This window comes from Sminthopsis crassicaudata, chromosome 4, assembly GCF_048593235.1.
Source record: "Sminthopsis crassicaudata isolate SCR6 chromosome 4, ASM4859323v1, whole genome shotgun sequence".
In the NCBI taxonomy this organism is placed as follows: Eukaryota; Metazoa; Chordata; class Mammalia; order Dasyuromorphia; family Dasyuridae; genus Sminthopsis; species Sminthopsis crassicaudata.
The window spans coordinates 55,993,500-56,017,543 of record NC_133620.1 but is presented as its reverse complement, the minus strand read 5'-3'; the positions used below and the strand labels follow the sequence as shown (position 1 = coordinate 56,017,543).

Here is a 24,044-nt window from a genome sequence, read left to right as displayed (position 1 = left end):
ATCATCTAACTTCCTACCCAATGCTCAAAAAAGGCATGGGACTTAGAAACACATGAGTTCAAATTCAGTCTTAGACACTTGCCAACTGTGTGATCCTCTGCAAGGCACTTTGTCTATTTTTGTTTTAATCCACTGGAGAAGGAAATAGCAAGCCATTCCAGTATTAAGATGTGAAATACAACTGTAAAGGTATGCTAGAGCTAGATTATGAAGAATCTTGAATGTTAGGGGAAGGATATAGTTTTCTTTTTCACTTTTTAAAAAATTTTTTCATAAAGTGCATTGGCTAGTTTATGATTGGCTTATGATTAAAATATTTGTACAAATACAATTACCTTGTTGTGATTCAGTTATTCTAATGAAGGATTTTTGTTTATGGTAATTAGCCATCTACATGTCTAAAAAAAAATGAATATGAACTCACTAATGACCTTAATGTAGAGAGACATTTAAACAAAAATTTCCCCATTCCCTACCCTCTGAAGTTTTTCTTATTCTTTTGGAAATTTAATTTCCTCCTGTACATCAAAAATGTAATATATGACTTAAGAGAGACATACAATCATAAACAGGTAGAGAAAGTGACAGTAGGAAAAATGAAGAGAAGTGAATAGAAAAGGAAAGAAAAGGTTAGAAAGAAATGTTTTTGAGTTTTCCATTCAAATGGGACTCTCTATGAGCCCATTTGGAGTTTCCTTGGCAAAGATACTATAGTGGTTTGCTATTTCTTTCTCCAACTATTTTGCAGATGAAGAAACTGAGTTCAACATTAGCTTGCTCAGAGTCACCTAGCTAGTTGAGGAGGTGAGGCTAGGTTTGAACTCAACAAGTCTTCCTGACTCTAAGCCTGGCACTCTATTCACTCTGCCACTTAGCTGCCCTACAAAGAGATAATTAGAGGATAAATCAAGAGGGGACAGCTGGAATGTTTACAAAATGCCAAAAGAATGGTCAGTTAATTTAGTGAATTTAGCCAAATAAGCACTTCAGTGAAAGAAATTAGACCAGTTGATTTGACTGAATTGACATGATCACTACAGTCAAGTACAAACATATATGGTGGATCCATGTGAATATAACCAGGAGGAGAACGTAAAGAATATATACGCTGATGGAAGTGAAATTAGCTGTTAAAAGAAATTAGCCATTTAAATATCAGTGTCTGAACCAACAAAAATAGAAGTAATTGTTCAGTTGCTAACAGGGAAAGATGAATTAATTAGGCAGTTGAAAAGTTTCACTGGAAATAAAATAACAGTCCTAAAGCTAAAACAGCTTAGAAATGAATGTTCTTGGGACCAGTGCCCACTGAAAATGTTTTTCAAAGTCTCATTCCACAGGTTGACAGATGACATCGTTACTAAAAATAGCATTAATCAAAACAACAAAATAAATTGGAGTGACATATCTGGTTATGCAGAGAATGACGGTATTTTCCAAAGATTGTCCAGTGCACCATACAGTGTTTATCTTGAGGTTGCCAGAGCTCAGTTATATCTCATTGTTTTTGTTATTGGGATAGTAATAACAGAGAGGCTCTTGTCAGGGAAATTGCTAGTGTGCGACTATAGTTAAGCTTCTGAAGACTTCAAAACTTGCAAATTCCCTTTTTTTCACATATGATACATTTTCAAGATTTATCCATAATATCAATTAACCAGCAGATATTTGTTAAACACCTACTGTGTGATAGGCATTTTCTGGGGACTGGATAGACAAAAGACAAAGAATAAAACAATCCTGACTTGTAAGAAGTGTATATTCTAATGGAAGAAAGAATACAAAATATGTATGTATGCATTTGTGTATGTATTTGTACACGTATGTGCGTACATGTATATGTGTGTATATACACAAAACACACATACATGCATATCCTTGTGACTTCAAGAAACTGTAGTATATGCAGCAGCCATACCACGTTAAAACCATAAATAGACTATACCATATCGAGGATGACTAACGAGCCTCCAACCCATTGATGAGTTAGAGGGATGTCTACCCCAAGCACGAGAAGACCTCCGCAGTGAAATGAGTGAATAAGAACAGTTTGTTCCAATGGCCATGAAGGCAACTAAATTAGGCGCTGTGGAGTGCTTAGAGTCTGGTCAGATGTTTAAGATGTCATGGCCATCCACTCCGTCCCAGACCATGGCCAGTCATTCTGACTTTTGTCTTGCTACTGGACTTTGATGAATCTGGAAGACAGAATGAGTCTGACAGCTGTACTGTACTGTATTATTTTTATTGTCTTACAATTGTTTCACTTATTGCATACAAGTATAGCTTTCTGTCAGTAGATAACCAAAAACCATGCATTCTTACCTTGCCTGACATTAGTCTCAGCAGGTACTGTTTGCGGTTTGGAATCATCTCATTGTATGGTCGCTCTAACTCTCCCTAGAATATACACAGTGCCATTTGCCATATTTTCCCTTCATTTCTGTTTTTTCTCCCTACGTCTCTTTTCCCAGCTACTACGCCGTCCTTTATCCCATGGTGTACCCCATGAAGATCACGGGGAATCGAGCTGTGCTTGCCCTTGTCTACATCTGGCTCCATTCCCTCATCGGCTGCCTCCCTCCCTTGTTTGGCTGGTCATCTGTGGAATTTGATGAGTTCAAATGGATGTGTGTAGCTGCCTGGCACCGGGAGATTGGGTACACGGCCTTCTGGCAAATCTGGTGTGCCCTGTTGCCCTTTGTGGTCATGGTGGTTTGCTACGGCTTCATCTTCCGTGTCGCGAGGGTGAAGGCCCGAAAGGTCCACTGTGGCACAGTGGTCATTGTGGAGGAGGACGCTCAAAGAAATGGGAGGAAAAACTCTAACACTTCCACGTCTTCCTCGGGCAGTAGGAGGAACACTTTCCAAGGTGTGGTCTACTCTGCCAACCAGTGCAAAGCGCTCATCACCATCTTGGTAGTGATTGGGGCATTTGTCGTCACATGGGGCCCCTACATGGTCGTCATCACTTCGGAGGCTCTCTGGGGAAAGAACAGTGTCTCTCCTGCCTTGGAGACCTTAGCCACTTGGCTGTCCTTTACCAGCGCCATCTGCCACCCCCTCATCTATGGACTCTGGAACAAAACAGTCCGCAAAGAACTATTAGGCATGTGCTTCGGAGACCGCTATTACCGAGAGCCATTTGTCCAGCGACCAAGAACTTCCAGGCTGTTCAGTATCTCCAACAGGATTACAGGTAATCAATACTTTGAATATATATAAATGTCTATCACAGAGTCATAAAGTACCCTTTGATCCTTTCACTGACATTACTCAGCGACCAACAACTTCCAGGCTGTTCATTTTCTCCAATAGGATTACAGGCAATCAATACTTTGAATGTATATAAATGTCTATCACAGAGCCATAAAGATACTCTTTGATTCTTTTGCTGACGTTATTCATCCAAAGTCCCAGATCACACACCTTAGAAAATGGGGACATAGAGATAATATAAGTGGATGACTGGTCTTAATTGTTTGTGACCATAGATAATAAGGGGTAGCTAGGTGGTACAGTGGATAGAAATCTGAGCCTGGAGTCAGGAAGATTAAATTCCCATGCTCAAATCTGACCTCAAAAATTTACTAGCTGTATGACCCTGAGCAAGTCACTTAATCATTTTCCTCAGTTCCCTTATCTGTAAAATGAGCCGGAGAAGGAAATGGTAAACTAGGTCAATGTTTTTACTAAAAAAGTCATGAAAAGTCAGATAGGATTGAGTAAGTGGGGTTTGGGTTTTTTGAGCATTAGTTCACATGGCTATTGTAGTAGTTACTATTCCATGTAGACAACTGTAACTAAGTAGCAGTAAAACTAATATTCCAAATGATGTGGAAGGACTAGAATATTTACCATATGACAAATTTAGGTATTAAATCATGAATTTGACAAAGGGATCTGTAGGCTTCAGCAGACTTCCAAAGAGACTGCCCAAAAAAGGAATACTCCCCTGTTTAGTATTTAGGTTTGTCCTAAACCTCCTCATCTTAGCTTTAGTACTTTTACATTGTAGGGTTGGGATCCTTTTAACAGCCTTATGAGGAAGAACCCAATCTATTTTAGAGATGAGAAACTAAAGATCATAGAGGCTTTCCCATTGTCACACACATACATTCACATACACATATATACACACACACACACAAGTAAGTATCATGTGTGAGATTGATCACTGCCTCCACTCTTCCTAAGACAATGAAAAGTTAACCTACATAGATTTTAAAATTTAACCATTTCCTATTCTTTTTGCCTTATTCCCTACCATTCTTCTCTCCCTACCTCCCCTCCCTGCCCCATACAGCATTTAAAATAGAAAGTTGCCATATTCTTTTGGAATATAGGAGAATCTGGTTAAACAAGTACACTGGGGAGGGGATACACTGCTGGGTCACATTAGGAAAATGTAGCTTTTAATATGTGGTATTTTATGACTATTTATCCAAAATTAAGCAGAAAAATGATCTCTTCTATAGTAAAATAGACCTAGATGAGCTTATTCTGCCTATGAAGCAAAATCATCTAAATGACATAAAGTTCTGTCTAAACTGATACAATCTAGATTGCAAAGGGATGGAGGAGAGAGAGACAGAGACAGAGACAGAGACTGAAAGAATTGCAGGCAGTAAGTCTGCAATTTTTTAAATAATTGAGCAGGGAAGGAGTGGAGAGAGGGAATTTTAGGGAAGTCCCATTTTGGACTGGGGACATCAGAGTATGTCATAGGCAGATGGGAAAGAGCCAGTGCTGAGGAAATAATGAATATGCGTGAGTGAGAAACTGCTGTAGCAAGTCCCTAAGGGAGGAGAAAGCAGAAATCGGGATCAAAGACCCAAGGATGTGAGCCCTTTAGAATAATAGGAGCATCTCTTTAGTGACTGGAGGGGAAAGAAAAGAGAATAATCATAATAAGAAAATTTGAGAAAAGAAGTAGGACATTGAAGGGAATTCCTGTCAGATAACTCTAGTTTTCTCTGTGAAACAGGATGCTAAATCATGTATGGGGTTGAGAAGGAACTGGGACAGGGAGAGGGGAAAAAAAGTGAGGAAACATGTGAAGAAGAAAGGAAAAGGATTATCTTACAGTTTAAAGACCTCAGGTCATATTGTCTAGCATACAACTTTAATGGGTGAAATCAGCCAGATTTTATAACTTTTTCCAATCTGAAGACTTTAGAAACTGCCTCAACAATCAAGCAGGAAAATCTGATGGTAAGGCTCACTCAACCTAGTTGTAAGGCAAATATGGCAAAATTGGGAGAGGTGATCTGAGAGAATAGGAAATAGTCAAAGAATTGGAGGTTATAATGAAGTCAGAGCATCTTACGGAAGAGAGAGGGAAGAAAGATAAGAAATTAAATAGAAGTATTTGAATTTCAGTATCTTGGAAGTGATACAGTTCAGTCAAATTGTGAGATCTAAATTGTAACCATGCTGACAAATAGCTGAAGTGGAATGGAGAAAGCTATCATTGTTCCTGAGGTTTGGGTTCTGGCATTAGAGGGATTGTCTGACCATTTCTGGAGTTCTGTTTTCAGTTCAGGTACCACATTTCAGGAAGGACATTGAGGAGCTAGTGGATGACCATTCAAAGGAGTGTGCAATGAATGGGGAATAGCCTGGAGTTCATGTCATATGAGCATTGGTTGAAGGCTGGAAAAAGAAGACTTGAGCAAGAAATTGTAGCCAATATATGGAAGGGGAAAAAAGCTTATTGTGTTGGTCTTCAAAGGCAGAATCTAAAGCAGTAGGGAGAAAGTTACAAAAAGCCATATTAAGCTTGCTGCAAGAGAGCATAGAGCATTACCAAAGAGTTGTGCAGGAGTCCAATAGGTTGTTTTAGGATCTCATAGGTCTTTGAGCAAAGAGAGGATATACTTATAGTCAGATTAGCATGGTAGAGCAGAATGAGCTCTAGCTTTGAAGTCAGAGGATGTGAATTCAAATTCTGCCTCTCACATATATCTACCTGTATGATCTTGGAGAAATGGATTCACCACCTTGTTCTCTGGGTCCTCGGCTATAAAAAGGAAGTCAGACTAAACAACCTTCTCTCTTCCAGCTCTAAATGTATGATTCTCTAATTTCCTCTGAGGTCCCTTCAAACTGAGATTTTGCAGTTTGGGATGTTCTCTTCACCAGTGCAGACTGTACCTTAGTAAGTTACTTTAGCTAAAAAAAGGAAATATTTGTGGCCAGCTTTTTGCTTGATAAGCCTCTAAATACCCAGCTAAACTGGCCTCAGAGGAAAGACAGTGAGAAAGAGACAGAGAAAGAGATGATGATGAAGAGGGAGAGACAAAGAGTCTGACAAATGACATCAGCCCATTGCTTTTGACTCACACTCTCCACTTGTTTGGCTTGGTAAGACCGTCTTGTCTTCTCCTGGGATAACTTTCAAGAATCCAGAGTCACTCCTATGTAGAACAGAACAATAGAATTAGAAATTAAATGTATTTCTCAAAAGAAAGTCAAATGATGCATTTCCGGGTGAGATAGAAGTGGTATTTTGAGATTCTCTATTATTGTGGATGGGTGTGCTGCTCTCCCATCTTATATCTTCTATTTGTAGAGATAACTGGGAGGTGACTACACTAAATTTTTATTGGAAATGTTTTTTCTGGAAAGTTTCAGTCTATGAAATTAAAAAACAAAACCAAATTGTACACCATTCTAAAAATTGCTTTGTGAGCCTAAGCAGAAATTGAATTTCCCAATTACCTGGAGCTGTCTGGCTACTTTGGATGCCAGGGGTTGTATAAACATGTTGAGGATGGTATTTAATTGTTAAATAGCAAAGGCTTTCAGCTAGAGTTGCAGATGACTCCTCCCAATCCTTTGACTCATATACAAAGAATCATATCCCTAAATGAAGAAAAGTTTTCCCAAAGGTGCGAGGCAAACAACAGGGATATTTTAAGTTGCTAGCTCAGCTAATTTACAATTTTGCCACTGGTCAGTCAGCCCCACTTAAAAGTTTTTGTTTTTTTTCCCCAAATACTCTCAACTTCATTTTTTTTCTTTTTCATTTTTTATCAGGTCCCATTTTCATCCAAAGCTTGTTACTGAGTTTTTCAGGAAATTTCTCATTGGCACTAATCCTTTCTCTAGACAGCATGTTCTTCCCATACCACAAGCCTTTTGGCCCTTAGTTGCATGAATGCTGAGTGCATGTGTTGTCCTTCCTGTGAGAAGGGCACCAAGCTTATTGCTCCCTAGTACATGAGGGTAAATTGTTTGAATTCAGGAGGATGTGCCAGATGAACATGAAATGCAACAGCTCCAGAAATATGAACTGGCTGAAACAGTTTCCCAGCTTGTGGTCATGCTGATATTTTGGTGGGAGAGTAGGGCTTGTTCTTAGCTTTCACCACAACCCCTTAGCAAATGTTCCAGAACTAACTGTGGTTCTAGCCATCTTACTTGGTGGGCTGGTGAGCCAGCCATCTCCCTCCCTCTGCTCTGGACTGCACCCTGGATATCTAGTTATCTCCCAGGTGCTAAATGCCTGGATAAGGAGGAGCAAAAGGAGGATGTTTGGCTATGTTTCTGGTCTTTGTATATAAATGCCTTAATTAGAAGCACAAGGGGACTCCAAAACTCATTTGGAATATAAACTCCAGAAAAATGTTCTTTGTTGCTGAGATGCTGATCTAGAGTACCCTCCCCCCACCACCCAGCTCACCCATAAACAATAATGATCTCTTTTGCTTAGGACAAGAGAGGAAAAGATGCATTATATCAAAGTTTCTTAACTGTGGGTCAAGATTTAATTTTTAATTTTTAAAAAATATGCATGGATAATTTTTTATCATTAGCCCTTGCAAAATCTTGTGTGCCAGTTTTCCCCCCCTTTTCCCTACCCTCTCCCCTAGATGGCAAGTAATCCAGTATATATTAAACATGGTAAAATATATATTAAATCCAGTATATGCATGCATATTTATACAATTAGCTTGCTGCACAAGAAAAATTTAAAAAAAGGGGGGGGGCATGAGAAAGAATATAAAATGCAAACAAATAACAACAAAAAGAGGGATAATGCTAAGTTTCCACAGTACTCTGGGTACAGATGGCTTTCTTCATCACAAGATTATTGAAACTGATCTGAATCATCTCATTGTTGAAAAGAGCCACATCCATCAGAATTGATCATCATATAATCTTGTTGTTGCCATGTATAATGATCTCCTGGGTTCTGCTCATTTCACTCACCATCAGTTCATGTAATTTTCTCCAAGCCTCTCTGTATTCATCCTGCTGATTCTTTCTTATAGAACAATAATATTCCATACATCCAAACCATAATTTATTCAGCCATTCTCTCACAGGCATCCACTCGGTTTCCAGTTTCTGGCCACTACACAAAGGGCAACCACAAACATTTTTGTACATGTGGGTTCCTTTCCTTCCTTTAAAATGTCTTTGGGATATAAGCCCAGTAGTAACAATGCTGGATCAGAGGGTATGCACAGTTTGATAACTTTTTGATCATAGTTCCAAATCGCTCTCCAGAATGGCTGGAGAATTCACAATTCATCAACAATGTATCAGTGTCCCAGTTTTCCCACATCCCCTCCAACATTTGCCAGTCTTTTCCTGTCATCTTAGCCAATCTCAGAGGCATGTGGGAGTACCTCAGAGTGGTCTTAATCTGTATTTCTCTGATCAATAGTGATTTAGAGCATTTTCTCATATGTCATGGTTCTCTTTAAAAATGAAGGAGAAACAACAGCAGATACTATCAGATAAGAAACCTGAATACATTAAAATAGAACCTTCTCCCTTAGGATTGATTTAGAAAGTCAGGTCCAGAAGTTGAAACATGAGTAATTGAAAATTCCTGGTTCCAGAGAATAGCTAATAGAAGCACTTTCCTCCTGAGGCAGAAATGGGGAGCTATGAGAGCAGAATGTGAGTCACTGTGTCCATAGGGGCTGTGTGTGTTTAACTGATGTGTCTTCCTTATAAGGGAGAGTTCAGTCTGGAATTGGGAGTGGGAAGATATTTTCAGAAGTAATTATGACAGTGAAAAAAATTAAAGATCAATAATACTTTTTTTTTAAGAAGTGGAAAAGGGAACAGCTAAGTGATGCAATAGAGACCAGCCCTGAAATAGGAGGTCCTAAGTACAAATTTAGCCTGAAACACTCAAAACTCTGAGTGATCTAAGTCACTTAATCCTGATTGCCTTCCCCTCCAAAAAAGGTAGCCTAGATTATTGCCTAAAAGCATGAAGGCTGTTCTCAAATTTTGTTTCTCCATTTGCCTGTTGATTCTTGAGGTCTATTATTATTATTTTTAACGAACAAACCAACTTTAATAGATTATTTTGTATTTATAATGAGCTGTTTTTCATGGAGCTCAAATGTCTTACAGACATTATATCTAATTAATCCCCACAACAACTCTGTGAGGTAGATAAATAGGGATAAGTATTGCTCCCATTTTATAGATAGGGAGAGGGAAGCACAAAGAAATTAAGTGACTTGCCTAAGGTCACACAACTAATTTACTGAAGAGCAGGATGATTCAGAATCCATTTCCCAGCTCCCAGCTCAATATTCTATTGAAATTGCCACAAGAAGTCTTTCACAAAAAGTGACATTTAACAAACTATCAATAGTAGTACATTATGAAAATGTGGTCTTTGAACTGCTGCCATTAAAGACATAAAATATAAATTGATGGGCAGAGACAATGAGGCCCATATACATATAGCTCCCATATCTCTGGGGTCTATTAAGTTGGTGGAAAAAGCTCATTTAGATAGCCGTGTCAATTACAGCTGGATTTAGAATCGGCTAGAAGGCCTGAGTTTGAATCCTGCCCAAGATACATACTCTCCCCCTGTCCCTGGGCAAGTCATTTAATCTTTTTGAATTCTGGTTTCCTCATCTGTAAAATGGGGAGAATTATAAATCCCTCATTAAGATCAAATGAAAATGTGTAGGAAGCAGCTAGGTGGCACAGTGGATAGAGCACCAGTCCTGAAGGCAGGAGGACCTGAGTTAAATCTGGTCTCAGACACTTAATTTCTAGCTGTGTGACCCTGGGCAAGTCACATAACCTCAGCAAAATAAATGAATGAATGAATGAATGAATAAATAAATAAAATAAGAATGTGTATGTACACATACACATGTGGGTATTCTCAAAGGTGGAAATTAACTCTAGTTAACAATTAACAAGAGACTGATAGGATTTGGACCTCAAAACTTAAATATTTAAAAGTTGCTTTAATATGTAATTGGGGAAAATAAAATATTATATTAAAAATTTTAAGAGAGAATAAATATAATGAGAGGTGGGAGCTATTCTAATGAGGAGTTGGATAAATATGACTTTGATTATGTCATTCATCCTCATCTCTACCCAGACCACCTTCCCTCCTTCGGGATCTACCTCCACCCACACCTGTCTGAGTAGAACATACACATGTAGAAAACATGCTTTGCAAACTTTGGAATACTCCATAAATGTTATCTATTATCATCATCATAACCATCATCATCACAACTACTACATTAATTTCCTGAAAGTTTTTTTTATTCCTTTGGGAAATATATTTTGTTCCTTAAAAATGGAAAAGTCAAGAGTAGAAATAATGAGTCATCATACTAATTTAGTTAACTATGAATAATTCTATCCAATCTTTTTCCAGGTGCTAAGGATATGTTTTCATTCAGGGGCAGAAGGGCAGGGTGAAGGAGGAAAAATGAGGACTTATGAATGGGCAGAGTGCCTTAGAAAGTTCTGTCTCATCCAACCTTGAACTCTTCCCACCTACAAATGCTGCCTTTTGTCTTACAGACCTAGGACTGTCACCACATCTCACCGCTCTCATGGCAGGAGGGCAGCCGCTGGGTCACAGTAGCAGCACTGGGGACACTGGCTTCAGCTGCTCTCAGGATTCAGGTAACTTATTCACAAACATCCTCGGCATGATTGTAAAAGCCTATGAAGTTTACTTGGGAGTGTTGGGGGTGAGGTTGTGTAAAGGAACATGTGTGCATCTTAGCACTAGGAAGGCAGGAGATGTGCTTTCTAACCCAAACTCTGGCTAATTGCTATATAATCTCAGACAAATTGTGAGATTTTTCTGTATTTCACTTTTTGCAAATGATAATATTTCCTATTTCCATTGCCTTGCAGTGTTGTTTAACCTTTAGTTTAAAAGGAGATGAGAGCATGCTCATAAAGGTGCTCTTTGATGGGGAGACAGTAACAGGATTGTTGGTAGAATCAGTCTTAATCTGTGACTTTGTGTAGTATCAGTCCATGCTTCATATTTAGGAACTATTTGCCCAGCACTGAGGATGCAGATAAAAGGGAAATAGTCCCTGTCCTCAAGGGACTTAGATACTGATGAAGGAAACAACATAAGCATATGTAGATATAGATGCAACATATGATGCTCCTGAGATGCAGGGAATGAACCAGCACCTGGGAATTCCAGGAAAGGTTGAAAGCCAAAGGTGGCACTCAGACTCATTCTTGAAAGAAGTCAGTGATTCCAAGAGGCAGAGCTGAGGCAGGAGTATCATGTAGCAGGAATGACTAGAAGGCTAGGATGGCTGAACCGAAAAATGTCTGCAAAGGTTGCATAAGGAAGCTAGGAAGGTAAATTGGGATCTGTTTATGAAAAGCATTAAATCCCAAATTGGAGGGTGGGGAGAGGTTTAACATAAAAAAATCTAGACATTATTTCCAGGTAATTAATGAACAATTGGTTTTTATTAATTATGGCTAGCAGATAATTAATGAAATGATGGTCATTTAACTTTCTTTCATAAAACAAAAACAAATCATGGAGGCAGACCAGTTCACATATTCTCAGAAGAGTGGGTATTCCCAAAGGTGGAAATTAACTCTGTTTAACAATGAGAATGATGGGATTTGGAACTCAAAACTTTAAAAAATATTTAAAAGTTGCTTTAATTTATAATTGAGGAAAATAAAATATATTAAAAATTTTTAAGAGAGAAAAAATATTCTAATGAGAGGTGGGAGATATTCTAATAAGGAATTGAGACTTTGATTATATCACTCATCCTCATCTCTACCCAGTCTATCTCCACCCGCACCTGCCTAAGTAGAACACAATGGGCAAAAATTCACCTAAATGTGATACTCTTTATAAGGTTTTCTGATTGGTTGGGGTCCCACCCAAGATAGAAAAGCCTGCATCCTGAGGCTTTGGGCAATCTCATCTGTCAACAATGTCCTTCACAGACTGGCTGAATAATCTACAGGGGTTTATTTCCGATGAGAAAAATAGGGGAAATGATTATTAATATAAGAAAAAAGCAATCATTTCTCTCAGGGACTTTTATTGGGTGCTAGGGGTTATAAGAATCACTGGAATTTATTCATCCTTGTAAGCAAGTCTCGGAGCTTTGGTTGTTTCTAAAGAATCTTTTAAAAACAAACTCCTTCCCTTGTGGCTTGCTCCCTGATGGCAGAGTCTTTTTCTGGGAGCTGACTTAAGCTGAGGAATCTTCCTCCTTTTCTTTGGGTCCTGGCTAATGGCCCTGGAACATTGCAAAGCCAGGCAGGGGTAGACACAGCACATGAATCTCTTGATCAGTAGAACATATAGATTATGATTTGCTGACCAACAAGAAGAAAGTTCAGCAGCATCTGTTACTCCACCTGGTTTCTTGTATTGGACTGAATGTGTTGGAGAGTCGGGGGAGTTAAGGGAAAGAATGTGTGATACTTGCAGAGAGCAGGAACCTTATCGGATGGGTTCTGATTTGTATTTTATCCCCGAACCCGATTTTCCACTCAGTTTTCTCAGTCAGGCATTTGCTGAAAACGGCCACCAAACATGTTTTTTCCAAAGCCGCTTTAGATTCCAGTGGGCTGTCCTTTTGCCAAATGATAGAGAAGAACTGGTTACAACAGCCAAGGTTTGCTCTGGTCTATTACTAGGAACTCCAATTGGAAAACTCAACAATGGCCACCAGATTGGAAAAGATCAGTTTACATCCCAGGCCTAAAGAAGGGAATTGCCTATCTGGGCTTAATAAAACAGTCAAATTACCAAATAATTGTTCTTATTCCACATACTGGTAAAGTTATGCCTAAAATTCTACAATCAAGCCTTCAACAGCATGTGAACTGGGAATTAAGAACAAGCTGGTTTTCAAAGAGACAGAGGAACTAAAGAACAAATTGTCAACATTCACTGGATTATGGTGAAAGCCAAACAGAAAAACATCTGCTTCATTGACTTCCCTAAAGTCTTTAACTTATGTGGATCACAACAAATGTGACAAGTCCTCAAAGAAAAATGGAGGTACCAGATAGCTTCACTTGTCTCCTAAGGAACCTGTATGTGAGCCAAGAATCAACAGATAGAATCTAATGTGGAATAACTGATTGGTTTAAGACTGGGGGACAATTATGATAAAGCTGTTTATTGTCACCTTATTTATTTAATTTCTATGCAGAGTATATCATAAGAAGTGCTAAGATGGATGAAACAAAAATCAGAATTAAGCTTGGGAGAAATATCAACAATTTCAAATATGCAGGTACCACCCCTCTGATGGCAGAAAGTGAAGAATTAAAAAAATTTTGTTGAGGGTGAAAGAGGAGATTATAAAAGCAGACTTGAAGCTTAACATAAAAGGGAAAAAAAATAAGATTATGGCACTTGGTCCCATTATTCCCTGGCAAATAAGAGGGAGAAAACATGGATGTAGTGTCAGATTTTATATTCTTGGGCTCAGAGATCACTGCAGACAACTACTGTAGCCATTCAATAAAGAGATGCTTGCTCCATGGAAGACAAGCCATGACATATCTGGACAATACTAAAAAGCAAAGACCATCAATCACCTTGCTGACAAAAGTCCATATAATCAAAGTCATGATTTTTTTCAGTAGCTGTGAGAGTGGGCCTATAAATGATGAGGGTCAGTGTAGCAATTTCTTGTTCAAAATACAAGACACAAAGCACATGCAAAATTCACAGGGACATTTTTCTTTCCCAAAAGGTACTTTTATTTAAGAGGTTATAGACAAAATAAAGAGGTAAAAAATATACACCAAGAATGGTAGTAGGGATTAAAAGGGGCTTCATGGGCTCAAGAAGAGTCAACAATGACTGAATGATTAAATCACCACCACCACTAGGAACTCCAAGGAGAAAGAAGGGGCAGTGTGGTATAGAAAAAACAACTCTGGATTTAAAGTCAAAAAATTCAACCTCTGTTTCTTATTATCAAACCTTGATATTTTCATATGTTGGATTAAGGGATTGTCCCCTAAGAATACTTCCAACCCTCATCTATCCTTTCTATGATTGGAGGCAGGAATTTTTTTTTTTACTCCTTTTCCCAGGCTCTGAGAACAGATTTCATTTCTTTCGTGAAAATTTCCATGAAGAGGCCAAGCCAGTGGCATCTTTGGTGTTCTGTAATTGATTGCCTAAGAGTTGTCTAGAGCATGGAGGAGTTAAGAGATCTGCCCTTAGTTGTATAGTATGTGTCAGAGCTGAAATTTAAACTCAGATAGCCCTGACTTGGAGGCTTGTTTTCTCCCATCTACTATGCCATACTGACCATCAAGACTTTAAAAAAAAAAGGAGAAAAGAGAAGAAAAGAAAAAAGGAAGCAGACATTTGAAAATAAGTAAAAATATTTGAAGAGAAAAGAATTTTGATTCGAGTTTGATGATAAAAGATTTTCACACAAAGAAAAATTAGTTTAGCACTGTATCTGGCATGTAGTAGGTGTTTAATACATGTTTATTATTGTTTGAAAGAGAATAAGGACCTTAATTCATGACACTAAAAAGACAAATTTGAAGTTCTTTTTGAAGAGAGAACTCAAAAAAAGTGTCCAGGAAGTTTTATTTTTGTGAGGAATACAGAGACTGAAGAATAAAAGACTGAAGAATAAACATGTATAAGGATCATGAATTAAAGAATAAAAGTCTAAAATAAACAGAAGGGTAAGAGAATAAGCGGAAGGAATCTTTTTTTTTTTTTTTTTTTTTAAGGTATATCATTCATGTCTGGAATGCTCTACCTTTCCATTGGCCACCTCTTCCAGGAAGCTTGTTAGATTCCCATCATCCCCATTTCCCCAAAATCATCTCTTCTTCTTCCAGTCTTCCTAGAGCACTTGTCAGGCCCTTCTTTATTCTTGTTGCCTTCTACCTTATGTCAGAATTATTTTTGTTCATGTTATATATTATAAACACCCTGAAGGCAGGGATTATGCATAACATTTTGCATGTAGGAGGTATTTAATTTTAATTAGATTAAATGAAAGGTAGCATAATATAATAGACAGGCCCAATCAGGAAAAGCAAGGTTCAAATCCTGCCCCTCATAATCTGTCAGTTAAGCTCTCAGTGTGCTAGTAAACTCTTAGCCTGTTAATAACAGTTCTATCAGTGGAGAGAGTTTTCATACCAGGAGTATCCTTATGATGAAATCACAGGTCTGAAGCCTCCCTCCCCCCAAAATAAATTCAAATGAATGAAATGGAAATAGGAAAGAATGGGGAAAGCCAAAGAGGAATGAATGGTATTAGTATTTTCTGTTATTTTGAGAAATCTGACCTGTATTTTAGGGACTGATGTGATGCTACTTGAAGATTACAGTTCTGATGACAATCCTCCTTCACGCTGCACTTGTCCTCCCAAGAGAAGGAGTTCAGTGACGTTCGAAGATGAAGTGGAACAAATGAGAGGTTTGTTCCTGTGATAGGATTACTGCTGTAATGGGACTATTACACAAACCTCCTGGGCCAGGCTAGCCTATGGATAGAGCCCACTTTGAGTTCTTTTTTTTCCTTCCTATCACTTCCTCCCGATCCCCAAAATGAGACATTCCTGCTCTCAGAGGAAGTTGTACTAAAACAAAGTTCTTTTTTTTTTTGCTTCTGTTTTTGTTTTTCACTTTTATTTATTTACTTATTTTAAACACACATTGTTTTATGAATCATAGAACAAAACTTCTTAAGCTATGGCCATGATCTCATATGGGATCTCATACCTGAACGTGGGAGTCACAAAGCTATGATTTGTTATCATTAAATTTTTGATCTGTATGCTTCTTTTATATATGTAGAAACTCAGAGTCACATGAGAATTTCTCCCACAAAAAGGGGGTCGCTCCTTCAATTAGATCAGCTCAATCCAACAAATAGCATCTGCTTTGTGCAAAGCACTCTGAGAGGCCCTGGGGACTCACCAAGGAAATAATCTGTATCCTCAGGGAGCTCATACTTTATTGGCGGAATAGAAATACATGCACACATATGTGTATATACACATACATGGGCATACATTTATATGTTGAAATAATGAAATAATCAACATTTATTCAGTGCTTTAACATTTCTAAAATATTTTATGCACATGATTTCATATAAACAGAAGGTAATTTGAGAAGAGCAAAAGCATTAACAATGCTCAGGAAAGACTTAGGAGCTGGTACCTGAGTCTCACCTAGAAGGGGATTCAAAAAGATGGAAGGGAGGTTACAGGGAAGAGCTTGTGCAAAGGTGTGGAGACGGGGGTTGAGAAAAAATAGATTAGCTGTTTGTATTTCATGCATGCTCTCCACATGGCAGGTGCTCAGTATCCCTTTCCACATTGGGTTTGAGGGGCTTAGAAGCCTGTTAGTAATTGCAGAATAGCTGTGGGAGCTCACAGGCCTGATGAGCTCCTTACTTGGGATCAGCTCTACATCCTCAATCCAGAGTTTTCTGGGCCAGTGAGTCAACAGGGGGAGCACGTGAGGGATAGGAGCCGGCCCCAGGTATTAGTTTAACCTTCTTCTCTCCCTGTCTTGCTGTAGAAGCTGCCAAAACCTCTATTCTCCACGTGAAGGCTGAAGTACACAAGTCCCTGGACAGCTACGCAGCCAGCTTGGCCAGAGCCATCGAAGCGGATGCCAAGATTAGTTTGTTTGGGGAGGAGGCTCTGCCTGGAGTGCTGCTGGCCACTCGGACCATGCCGGGGGGCAGCTTTGGGGGCCGCCGAGGCAGTAGGACTCATGCTAACCAGAGGCTGCAGCTTCAGAGCATTGAGGAAGGGAACATTTAGCTTGGGGCCATCGATGAGGGACCAGAGACACCGCACAGGGGCCAGGGCTAGAGATGCCGTTCCATAGGATGCCAAGAAAGCAAGACCCTTCTCCAAGGAAGCTGTGTCCCCGATTGGCACAGCGGGGAGGGGGGCTGCATGGGGATTAGGGGGTGATCACCTGATATATAAGCATCCAAAAAGACAAATGGAGACAAAACTGCTACAATTGGCAACCAGTTTCAGCTCATTGTTGCATTATAGCCACTCTTCTAGGTTCTAGTAACTTTTTATCCCTGAGGGGAGCCAAGGCACATAGAGAAACAAATGTAGCATGGTTTTGTTTTATTTGGAGAGATACTATTATCAGGTCCTCTCAGTTGGGGCAGATAAGCAAGATTGGACTAGGAATCAAAGAACGATGAATGCACTTTCTAGGGAGGGCATCCTTCTTTCCACATCGTCCCCAGGGCCATCGGGCTGGCATCTTGTTCTTTGGGTTGCCACCCTTGGGTACTGTGTGCAGCAAGTCCAATTTTTATGCTAAGGGAAAAAAAGAAAACCGAGCGCTTCTTTAGCAGAAGGTCCAGCCCATGAAGAATTAGAGTTCTAAGAGCTGGTGTCCGAGCTTTCCACCTGTTTGGCTTCTGGGTGCTTCTTGCTGAAGCTATAGGTGGGTCAGGTTCAGAGGGAAGTGAAATTGTCCTTGCCAGAAAGCAGATCATTTGCTGAGGATCAGGCTATTTGACTTTCTCACCCAAGGGTGTTTGTATTTCACAAGGGGGAAACCACTATTTATAGGAAAAGGAAGAGTATTCATAGATAACCTTGTGTTTCAGACTGAAAACTTTCAGGACAGGTATTAATTCAGCAAATGGTGCTCAGCACAACTATACAGTGTAGCTCCTATTTTTATTTAGGGATGAAGCTATCCTTACAAGTGAAAGCTTCATTGAGTGCCCTTTTATTTGTGGTATTACAAGTGATCTTAGGGCAGGGTCTTCCTGGGAACCAGGGTTAGAAGAGAATTAATGGTCCAAAAAACCAGTCACTGCTTTTTAAGATGTACTGTCCAGACCTTTGTGGTCGTTTTTCTTGAATATTGGAAGAAAAAAATGGATACATGGAGCCAGAAAACAATATTTGTATCTTTAAAAAAATATGGTATATACAAGGAAGGGAATACCTGGGCATCTTTTCCAGTCTACTTTTCCAGTTATTGCACAGTCCCCAGTGGAAGACCAGCCAACAGGAAATCTTGGAGGAAAGGCTTGAATTCCAAAGAGTTCTTCCAAAGTACAAAAAACAGTCATACATGAACTTCCTAAGGTCAGATTTTTCTTAGCGTTACCTTGAAGGCTAAAGATGGCCATAGGATCCCAAATGAACCCAAGATTCCAGAAGACTTTCCAGAAGGAATGTCTTCCTTCCCTGTCATCATCCCTTTGAGCTGGGATGGTTTTATCCCAGGTTGAATAAAATCCATTTGTGATTTGGGAGGGGTTTGGTTGAATATGACTGAGAGACAGCAGTGTTAAGTGAATAGAGAGCTGACCCAGAAACCAAGAAGACCTGTATTCTAGTCCTGCTACTGACACATACTGGCTGTGTGATCCTGAATAAGTCACTTAGTCTCTCACTGCTCTGCCCTGTAAGACTCTGAGTTTTAGAGAAAATGCCATTCTGCATCAGTAGAGGGAATTTTCCATTTCAGGAGTTCCCTGTGTTTAAGAAATCTCAAATTTAGACTCTATATCTTTAACTAGGCAAGCCTTAAAAGTGATCTAGGGATTCCTGTTTTCAAGTAGCCCAAGTTTCTCTGTCCTCGTGACCTTCCATTTGGGACATGGCTAGGTTTAGAAGGTAGACTTTATAGCATTTACTCTTTAAAGCAATAATGTAAATAGAAAGCATCTTTAATTGCATTTTCTAAGAGGTTTTATGGTATTGCTCCATAGTATAATCTTGACATTCTCCCATTTCAAGAATGAGGCTCTTATTAACATTTACCAAACCCTATGTCAGATGAAGACAAGAATTTGACAAATGGCAAGAGAGCTTCCCAACTGGAGAGCAGAGTTGGGATCTTAAAAGATGTTGGGATCGGCCAAAACCATAGGTTAATACTCACAGGATAAAATTGGGAATCAGTGTGATGTTCTAGTCTTGGGTTTAAAAGAAATTAAGAAATCCATTGCATTGTGAGGGACTAGACAAGAGGTTAGATGAAAAGTCAGGATTTAGTGGATGACAAGTCCAATGTGTCATGTCTCCATGGCAGCCACAACAGACTCTACAGACTCTTTCATTCATAATCAATATTCAATGAAATATCATGTTCATGGAATCATAAACCCAAAATTAGAAAGGACTATAGAAGCTATCTTGTCCAATCCCCTTATTTTACAGATGAGGAAATGGAAGGGGAAAGAGCTTAAAAAACTCGTGTATTAATGGAGGTGGAAGTGACCCTGGGAATTCTGCCCCAGTGCACAGTGTCGCTCATAGGTCTGCTAGCCAAGCCGCATGTAGAATCCCGAGGACGTTCCCAGTTATGACATGTCACCACAAGTCAAGAGCAAGCAGAGCAGAGCAGCAGAGAGAGAGACCATACAGTCACTGATTCAAGACCCTGGAGAAGAGGAGGATTTTAGGGAGAATCTTCAGGTAGCATGCTATCATGTTAGAAGAATTATATTTGTGATCAGCCCCATAAGGCAGAATGACAAGCAAAGAGTAGACACTGCAGAAAGATATAATGAGGTTCAATGGAAGAAAACAAAAAACATTTTGGGCAATTGGAGCATTTCCAAAAATGGAATGGGCTCTGTCAGGAAATAGTGAGTTTCCTGTCATTAAAGATCCCCAAGAGATTGAATGACAACTTGTTAAAGATGCCCTAGAGGAGATCCCTGTTCAAATGGCCTCTGAAATCCCAACTTTGAGGCCCTGAGATTCACTTCTCAGTGCAGGGATAGGGTATGTATATGTGTGGCTAAAAGAAATTGATTCTTTTCCTTCTTCCCCACCCCCAAAGAAGAAAGGAACTCAATTGCCAGACTCTTTCATGACATTTAAAGGCTTATCTTTGACCCCACTTGTCGATGGGTGATTCCTGGTATCAGGAAAAGGTTGCTTTCTGAAACTTTCCTGCTCTCATTTCCCCTGTAGAATTCACCTAAGACAGTATTTATAAGGGCTATATAATGGTTAGCCATTGGGGACAAAAAGGATGGGACTGGGGCATATGACAAAGGTTGAAATAGTCCATAACACTTCACCACTGTCCCCCATGTTGAACCCAGTAGCTGGAGGAAGGAAGGGACCCAGGTTTTAACAGGACAAACCATCTGCTGGGGTTACCTTGCCTTTTTTCAGTGTATTGAGAAATTTTAGAGACTGGGTGGTGTTGCCAGGATGCCTTTTCCCTGAGTGGCTAAAGCTCCAGGGGGAAATGTTCTGGGAACTTAGCTGCTCCCTGTAAGCTGTTCTATAGCAAACTGGGCAGTATTAAGATTCATCTTGTAAACCACCCTAACTCCAGTTTAGATTTCTATAAACTGCCAGCACTTTGTATTGCTTTGTAAGTTATCTTATCCGTGTTAATTGAGTTAATGAGGGAAATCCTAACATTCCCCTTTGTGTCTAGAGGTATCTGAGCTAAAAGAATTTCATATAAAACAACCATCACAACCCCCCAAAAGAGCAGTAATAACAACAACCCATCCCAGTTCAGTTGAGATTCCTGGGCACATTAACTCCATCCAAGCCAGAAGTGCTAGAATGAGAAAACCTTTCTTGACAAGATGGAAAACCATTAACTTTCCAGTTCTCTGACCCCAGGTCCTGCATATTCTGATCTCAATTCTGATCCCAAGTTTGCTGATTTCTTGTGGTAGTGCAGGGCACTTCAGGGGCTAATAACTCACTGCCTTGGGCTCCTTTCTCCCTGTTTATTCTATTGTATTGAAGCTCCAGCACTGCCATGTGTTTAGGTCCAAAAGATCATTCAGTGTTACCTGTGTCTAGGAATATCAGCATCATATACTGGGGGTTGTTGGAGTCTTTGGATCAAGCAGTTGATATTGGAAGAAGTTGCTTTCACTCTCTATTGTTTAAACAATAGATGTTGAAAGTAATTGCTATGAAAATTATCAGTTGTTTTCATTGAATACCTGGGCTTAGGAGGAGGGATTAGGATAGTGGATGCCATTTTGAGGGACTGTGTGCCCTTTCTACAGAAAACAAAACAAACAAAAAGCCAAAGCATAAATCATGAAGAGAAGTACAAAAAAATTGCCCTTTGCAGGTTTCCTAGACTCTTTTCAGAAAAATATTTTTAAATGTATAAAATAAAATAGAGGATAGCAAAAATAAATCAATTATATTGAAAGTTATCAATATTTTTAGAAAATAAGATCACAGACCCTAAATTAAGAACTGACGTAGTCCAACCTCTTCATCTTTTAGGTAAGGAAACTGTTCCAAGATCATATAAATATTAGATGGCAGAGCTAGGATTTGAAGTACAGCCTAATGATTCAAGATGGATGTCTTTCCAATACTTTAGGGAGGGAAGGAGCTCTCTGTGAAGCTTAAGAAAGACATGGAAGCATTCAAAGGCTTTCATGCCAGAAGACCAAGCAGACTGACTTTTATACAGAGGGACATTCTTTAAACTTTGGCAAACTGAAGAACACAGACTCTATGGGGAATATTTGTGTGACCTTAAGAAATCATAGACTCATGGGAGATGATTGGAATTGGCTCAGAGCACAAATTATAAAAAGCACAACTTTGGCCAGTGTTATGTTTGTGGATGTGTATCACAAAGTCACAGTGTTCATTTTCTTCAAATCTTTTCCCTGAAGAGTGTTAGCTAGTAGAGAATTTTAATCCCCTTCTTTTAAACTGTTGACATGGGCGTTCTTGCCCAAGGGTTGGAAAAAAATCACAAGTGTGAAGAAAGTCAACTCTGTCTGAATTTAGGGCAACATGAGGTAAGATTATATAACACTGCTACCATGTAAGAATAACTATAAGATGGAGGCATAATGATGTGTCATTCCATGTTGCAGATGCATGACATGTGTATGTGCTGACAATGCAACTCTGAATCATGGAAAGTACCGATCCGGGGATTGGTGTTTGGATTAAAGTTTACAGAGTTTAAAAAAAAAACAAATAAGCAAAGGAAGATTTAGGATTGTAAATCAGCATTTATAAGCAAATGGAAATGTATTTAGAACAATTTTATTTCTTTAAACACTTATTTGGGTGTGTATAAATGTGTAAAATGTGAGTGATTGACATTCATAGGCATGAGGATCTAAGGTGAGTTTCTCAGAGAGAAACCTAATTTCCAACCTGGATACAAAGAGGAGGGAGAAATAGAGGGGAATGGCATATGCAGAGTGTTCTTCCAGGACCTAAGAATTTATAATAATGTTGTATTGGTATGCTGATCTCTAGATTTTTCACAAGGCTTCCAGCTCCATTATTTCATTTGCTCCTTAAAATATTCCTGTGAGGAGATGGAGTGGGGGCAGATATTTCTTTCCATTTTTATTAGGTGAGGGCTCTGAAGCCCATATGACATCTTGGCTAGTTGGTGACATCTCTAGCACAGGGAGTTGGGGCTCTGGCACTTTTCACTATCAATCAGATCCACAATTGCTTATCTTTTTCAACCACTTACCCTTGCCACCAACCATGTTGTTCGTTGGTTGTCACAGCAGTGACCATTTATGAGCCTTTGTCTATGAGATTTAGTCTTGCCGACCACCTTCCCAATAGCTTTCTTAGCCATCCCTTTCTATCTATTCCCATGATCATACCCTAATTCAGACTGTTGTCACTTCTAGCCTGGATTCCTAATTGGTCTTCCTGCTTCCACTTTTAACCAGACATTCCAAAGGCATGGGTCTGAACATGTACATTCCCTGCTCTAGCAGTTTACGTAGCTCCCTGTGCCTCCAGGATAACATAAAAACCCCTCACATTGGCCTTTTATAATCTGACTCCAGCTTCTATTTCCAAATGGATCTCATGTTTCTACCTCCCACACCCTACATTCTAGACAAACCGGGTTCCTTGGTATTCCCCACACGTATTAGACATTCTCCTGTGCTTGTGCTTCCCTCCACACAAAGCTATTCCACCTGCATGGTAACGCTTTGCCTCATCTCTGCATTTTGAAGTCCCTAGCTCCCTTCAGTCTCTGGCCACTTGTCACCTCCTCCAAGTGGGCTTTGTTGTTCTGCCCCTTGTTAATGCTACCCCACCTCAAAATGACATTGTATCTACCTTGTATATATTTTGTACTTATCTGTGTACATTTTCCTCCAGTAGAATGTAAGCTCCTTGAGGGCAGGGACTGCTTTGTTTTTGTCTCTCTGGTGCCTAGATGATATCTTGCACATAGTAGGCACTTAATAAATGTTTATTGAATTAACTGAATGAGATTTAAACTATATTTCACTGTGTCCTTTTATCCCTTATAGAACTGACAGGAACTTTCTTTTCTAACAGAATGATCAACTTTTTTTGTTGGAAAGATGCTGTCAATCTTTTAATTGTTTTAATACTTGGCCTCTAAATTACATCTATCTTTTAAAAGATTAAAAAGGCACACAATATGAACATAAGTGTACAAACGTGATATATACATGTGATGTATATATTATGCACATATGCATTTACTATGTGTGTATATACAAATATTATTTTCTCTCTCTCTCCTTTCCTCACCTCCTGCCCACAATGGTGGGAGAAAAGGGACCAACTCTTGTAAAAATGTGCAAAATCAAATAATTAAATAAAATTCCCATATTTAACATGACCAAATAAAGGTCTCATTCTGCCCCCTGAGTTGATCACTTTTTGGGAGGTCAGTGGCACATTTCATCATCCACCCTCTGGTTTGTGGGTAGTCATTGATTGCATTGATTAGAATTTTTAAATATTTCAGATTTTTTTCTTTACAGTGTTAT

The 24,044-nt window shown here is 39.2% G+C and overlaps 1 protein-coding gene across 1 annotated transcript in view; it reads left to right on the top strand.

Annotated features, from left to right (window-relative positions):
- Positions 1-23,511, top strand: part of GPR161 (G protein-coupled receptor 161) — a 46,622-nt gene extending 23,111 nt beyond the window's left edge. The window contains exons 4-7 of the mRNA XM_074266530.1: positions 2,475-3,199; positions 10,816-10,920; positions 15,594-15,713; positions 16,826-23,511. Of these exons, the coding sequence (XP_074122631.1) occupies positions 2,475-3,199; positions 10,816-10,920; positions 15,594-15,713; positions 16,826-17,073 (1,198 nt within the window). The 3' untranslated portion in view covers positions 17,074-23,511. The remainder of the gene's footprint in view (positions 1-2,474; positions 3,200-10,815; positions 10,921-15,593; positions 15,714-16,825) is intronic.
- The last annotated feature ends 533 nt before the right edge of the window (positions 23,512-24,044 follow it).